Source organism: Podarcis vaucheri, assembly GCF_965113315.1.
Source record: "Podarcis vaucheri genome assembly, chromosome: 15".
In the NCBI taxonomy this organism is placed as follows: domain Eukaryota; kingdom Metazoa; phylum Chordata; class Lepidosauria; order Squamata; family Lacertidae; genus Podarcis; species Podarcis vaucheri.
In genome coordinates, this window is record NC_138753.1 from 17,233,511 (window position 1) to 17,239,276 (window position 5,766).

Here is a 5,766-nt window from a genome sequence, read left to right on the forward strand (position 1 = left end):
AGTTGCATTTCAGACGGTTCACCTGGAATTCAATCCTCCAAACTGGAGGAGATGATAATCTTTGTTTTCGTTTGGAATCACCACAAAGAATCCATTGCCTTAAAAAAAATAAATGTTAACCCTCCCAGCTGAGGCCTACAGAAGCACCATATTTCCACAGAAGAAATATGGTAAGGTCTGAACAACTTGTGAGTCTTGATCCAGCAGGCTGCAAGCAGCCCACCTAACCAGAAGTGGTGGGCTGCAAACTTATCCTGCCAGGGCGCTTAGGCCCTGGCAACTGCCTGGGTAAGGCTTGTGAGAGTGCTAGGCCAGGCAGTATGCCGTTTCACATATTGCAGCCATTGAAGTAATGTGAAATGTTGGGCAATGTATTGAATAATGAATATACAGTCGTACCTTGGTTCTCAAACGCCCTGGAAATCATACGTTTCACCAGAAGTGAGTGTTCCAGTTTTCAAATGTTCTTTTGGAAGCCAAATGTCTGACAGGTCGAACGTTTTGGAAGTCGAACGGATTTCCAGAACGGATTCCGTTCTACTTCCGAGGTACAAAGCCAAATGTATATGAAGAGGCCAAATGTAGACAGGTCGCCTACCACCTGTGGAATACTTTCTGCAAAAAAGCTCACCTAGCATCCATTTTACAAAAAAAATATTAAAAAAATCAATTGTTATAGGAGGAGGGTGTTGCTTTGAATGATGCCCATGGGTTCCAATCAAGCCTGTGATTTTGTAACTGCAAGACTAGTTTGAAGCAGAAAGGACTGTTGATGTAGGACTCAGCTACATTTGTAAAGATAAAGCACTTTATATGAGTTATAACACCATGACACCAGATGGCGCTGTGGAGTCCCGTCTTTCGCCAACGGGATTTACCCGTATGAAGTTTACAATGCGTTTAACTGATGTGTCTAGGCCACAGGACAGATGCAGGGGGAGGGCTGTGCACAGCCCTAGTTTATATAGGATATTTTAATGTAAGTTCCCTCAAGGCTTCAGCATAGGTGATGGTGCTGGGCTATGGAGATCCTTCAGCAATGTGTCCTGATGGAAGGTGGCAGTGATCCATGTTTAGAAAACCAAACGGTTGAGGTGGTATCCGTTGAGGAAAGGAGAGGAGCTTATGTGATGCAGGTGAGCCAGGGAGTAACGTTACTCGCTCTGGCGCTGTGTGCAGTCTTCTCACTAGTGCTGGGCATGGAAGGGAAACGGAAGCTCCAGATTGGGGTCAAGAAGCGGGTGGACAACTGCCCCATCAAGTCTTGCAGGGTCTGCCCAAAAAGCTGAAAAACATCTTCATGTATGCGACAACAGCTGCGAGAGTTTTAGTAGCACAAGGATGGAAGACTGAAGAAACCCCAACTAAAGAATTATGGCAAGAAAAATTGATGGATGGACTATGCAGAACTGGTAAAACTGACATACAAGCTATGGAACAAGGATAACTGTGACTTTAAAGATGAATGGGAACCCTTTACAAAGTATTTGAAGACGCAACAAAGCGAACTGGACTCCTTGGCTGGTTTTGAATAAACATTCACAAAGTTTTTATTGATAATTATTACCGTACTTAAATAGTTTGAGGATCTATTCAACTGTGTATCATGCAGAAAACAGCATTTTTAGAGAAATCAAAGACTGGAACTGAGGGAAGTCGGGGGTGGGGTGGGGTTCTGTGTGGGAGGGTGGGGGGAGGGAGGAAAAATGGGGAGGGGAATAAGGATGATATGTTTCTGGATAATATGTTTTGTCTTAATTTTGAATAAAAAAGTAATTAAAAAAAAAGTCCCGCAAGGGTGATGTGCTCCACATGCATTATATGGGCAAGTTGGAGGATGGGACAGAGTTCGACAGCAGCCTGACTTGTCATCAGCCGCTTATCTTCTCCTTGCAGACTGGACAAGTCATTAAAGGCTGGGATCAGGGCCTGCTTGGGATGTGCGAGGGTGAGAAGAGAAAGCTGGTCATTCCCTCTGAGCTGGGTTATGGGGACTGCGGAGCACCACCCAAAATCCCAGGTGGCGCAACCTTAATCTTTGAAGCTGAGCTGCCGAAGATTTAGCGAAGGCAGGAATTGTAACGACCTCTCTTCGGGGGAGGGGGCACGTGGGCAGGGAGGTAATCTCGAGACGCACCTCAGGATTTGTAGATACCGATGGGCCAAATAAAAGCACAGACCAGAAAAACCCAAACGGTTATAACTATGTCCTGATATCTGCTTTTCTTAATTTGTGGGATGTTGTAGAGTTTGGACATGGGGCGTTCTGACTCTATGGGCCTGCTTTTACCCGAAGAGAAGAAAAACTTCCCACCCAAAAGAAAAGAGGGGCGCATTTTTTATTTTGCTGGTGGGAACCCTGCCGTGTCTTCACTGCCACCCTTCGCCTGAAGAAATGTGCCAGACATGATGCTCTCCTCCCTCCCTGCTGTCTCAGAAATGGACTTGGCCTACAGACGGGGGCTGATCCGTCTGGGCAGGAGGGAGGGCGAAGCGGACCTGATAACAGGGCCGGAAACCCATCAGAGACACCCGGCGGCTCTCGCCCTCTGCGCCTCGTCAAAATTACCTGCCAGAGGAGCCTCCGCTCCAGGCCTGCACCTTGTCAGCCCTTCTGGGGAACAGGAAACAGCTGCTGGGTGGGGAGGGGGGGGAGTCTGGAAACATCAGTGGAAAGCAGGGTGGTGGTGCTGAGGGAAGAAAGCCATTCATAACTTTTCCTCATTACCCAGCGTGTTCGGGAGAGGATGGGGCATTTTGAAGGGACAGCGGTTGTTGAAAAATCCTCTGGCACTGAGGAGAGAAGCCGTATCTGGTTGCTATTAGCTCAGCCAGGGATTCTCTCTCTCTGTGTGTGTTAATTGGGCAATTCGTTTTTGCTTTTATTTTAAAAATGTGCCCTTTATGTGGATAACTCAGCGATAGTTGGTTCCCCTTGTCCGACAGGTAACCAGTCTTCTGGCACCTCAGGCTCTGCTGTTGGCCAGGGCCACAATCGCAAGGGAACGGGAGTGACAAGAAAAACAGAGAGAGAGAGAGACAGACAGAGAGATTGGGCAGATCACAGAATTGGAGAGTTGGAAGGGACCACTAGTCCAACCCTTCAATGCAGGAACCTTTCGGTCAACATGGGGCTTGAACCCATGAGCCCGAGATTAAGAGTTTCATGCTCTACCAGCTGAGCTATCTATTCAGCACTTGAGTTGTTTTTTTGAGCTAGATTTTTGCTGCCCCTAGGCATTATGGGCTCCATGATCACTGCAGATGGTGACAGCAGCCACGAAATTAAAAGACGCCTACTTCTTGGGAGAAAAGCAATGACAAACCTAGACAGCATCTTAAAAAGTAGAGACATCACCTTGCCAACAAAGGTCCATATACTAAAAGCTATGGTTTTCCCAGTAGTGATGTATGGAAGTGAAAGCTGGACCATAAAGAAGGCTGATCACCGAAGAATTGATGCTTTTGAATTATGGTGCTGGAGGAGACTCTTGAGAGTCCCATGGACTGCAAGAAGATCAAACCTATCCATTCTTAAGGAAATCAGCCCTGAGTGCTCACTGGAAGGACAGATCCTGAAGCTAAGACTCCAATACTTTGGCCACCTCATGAGAAGAGAAGACTCCCTGGAAAAGAACCTGATGTTGGGAAAGATGGAGGACACAAGGAGAAGGGAACGACAGAGGACAAGATGGTTGGATAGTCTTCTCAAAGCTACCAGCATGAGTTTGACCAAAGTGCCTGGTGTGCTCTGGTCCATGGGGTCACAAAGAGTCGGACACGACTAAACGACTAAACAACAACAAGGCATCATGGCCAATGTTCAGGAAAGACGGGAGATGTAGTCCATAGAACATCCAGAGGACACCACTTGAAAGAAATAATAGCCAGCTTTTGCAAGGTTTTCTTTTGTTTAAGCAAACAAAAATCTGCTCTAGAAGCTTTTGTTCAACCAAAACAACAGATGGTCATGTGTTGTTGTTGTTTTGCAAGCGTGGCATAAAGTGGGGTGAATTCAGACCCGAGGTTCAAATGTGGCACTCCAGGTCTCTCTACTTGGCCACACTGTGGGCCCATAAAAACACAGAGCCCTCCCTGACGAAGGTGGAGATGCTGTAATTCCTTTTCCCACAATGCTCATGTTTCCAGGTTTTCACTGTGAATCCTTCCAAAGAAAGAGAGGGAGACAGAGAGAGATGTTCCTCACATCCTCTCTTGAGCACAGCGCTGCTCTGATTTCACAGCCTTCCTCTGGCCAAATTCTAAATACATCTTGAATGTTTTAGACAAGATACTTTTACAAAAAACTGGTTCCAGATTTTAAATCCCTGTATGTAGCCCAAGTCCAAGGTTCTTCTGCTCCACTAAGGACCAGTTCTCCAAATCTCAGTATTATCCTCTTTTGAGGAGGATTTATAGCTCAGTGCCAGACAGAGAATGACCCCGGATGCCGCTTGGCTTCCATTCCATCAGTTACGCAGTTTGTCAGTGTGGGTGATGCTGCCTTGTCCAATTCTTTCTCTCCTGATTTTAATTACACAGTGTGGGCAGTTCTAGGAAACAGTCGCTGTGAACTGCTTGCCTCACGGTCCTTTTTAAACTCCTTTTCTGTTATGGTAGAGGCGGTTTGCACTTGTGAAATCCACATTGCAACCAGCCACTGCACCAACATCGCAGAGTAGGGAACTGTTCCCCGTTTGAGGGCCACATTTCTTACTGGGAGATCTTCTGAGGGCCACGTGCCATTGATGGGCAAGGCAAATGCAAGAGTAGGGACTCAGCTAGACTGGGAATGAAAAAGCAATGTACTGTACGTGCGTTGTAGGTGTGATATAACATTGTGCTGCCAGATGGCAATGTGGAGTCCTGTTTTTCCCTACTTGTTTTCCCTGCTTAAATTTACAGTGCTTTAAACTGAAACGCTTCTTTGGTGTGTCTAGATCCAGCCTAGGTGTAGAAATGAATGTGCATTTTAGCATTGCCCATTACACACACACACACATACACACACACACACACAGAGAGAGAGAGAGAGAGAGAGAGAGAGAGAGAGAGAGAGAGAATTGTAGGGGAATGTTTAAAGTTTTTTTTAGAAACAGTCACAGATGTTCTATGTGTGCACCCTTTGTCACATGACACACATCAAACCGGTAATCCATTTCTGCCCAAACACGACTCACCCTACGCATTGATTTTCCTGGGCTTTATTGAATGGTGGTGCAAACACTATTGACTTCTTCCGATACACACAGTCATCCAGGACTTCTAAGTTTGCACAAACAGTCCGTAGTTTCAGGTTTTTTTATGCCAATTGTAGATACATTTTCTGCTTGGAGGTTTTTGTTTCCAAATCGTGATTGAAAATGCCATTGCACAACAGTTTTACAGATTCCATTTTGCTCAATTCAAGAACACAAAACACCTTCTCCACAGCAGACACAGCCATTTTGCCTGACTAGTCACGTGACATGCGTGCTATTGCCTACGTCACTTCCCTCAGTAGCGGAACACAAACTTTATGAGGACATCTACCTCGCAGTTAACAGTTGTGGTCCATGTCATCTCCTGTTACTGTCTTATAGCATCTGGAAACTGTATGAATTATGAACCACCCTGTATATTTAAAGCACCATAATACCACTTTAAACAGTCATGACTCAGACCTTTCAAGTGTCCCTTGTTGCAAAAGCTGGGTGCCTGTTCCTCTCTCTGCCAAGCTGTGGTGAGAGCCCATGGGGTCCAAGGCACCCACACAGGGTCTGTGTC

At 46.1% G+C, this 5,766-nt stretch overlaps 1 protein-coding gene across 1 annotated transcript; it reads left to right on the forward strand.

Moving 5' to 3' along the window:
• Positions 1–1,098: 1,098 nt before the first annotated feature.
• On the forward strand, positions 1,099–2,107 carry LOC309519693 (peptidyl-prolyl cis-trans isomerase FKBP2-like). The gene is made up of 2 exons (XM_082200771.1): positions 1,099–1,271; positions 1,798–2,107. Exons 1-2 carry the CDS (start codon positions 1,131–1,133, stop codon positions 2,062–2,064), a joined length of 408 nt encoding a protein of 135 aa, XP_082056897.1. The 5' UTR covers positions 1,099–1,130; the 3' UTR covers positions 2,065–2,107.
• The last annotated feature ends 3,659 nt before the right edge of the window (positions 2,108–5,766 follow it).

Coding starts and splice junctions, on each gene's coding strand:
- LOC309519693 (XM_082200771.1), top strand. CDS start 1,131: ATGCAGGTGAGCCAGGGAGTAACGTTACTCGCTCTGGCGCTGTGTGCA. Junction 1,272..1,797: donor GCCCCATCAAGTCTTGCAGG/GTCTGCCCAAAA, acceptor AAGTCCCGCAAG/GGTGATGTGCTCCACATGCA.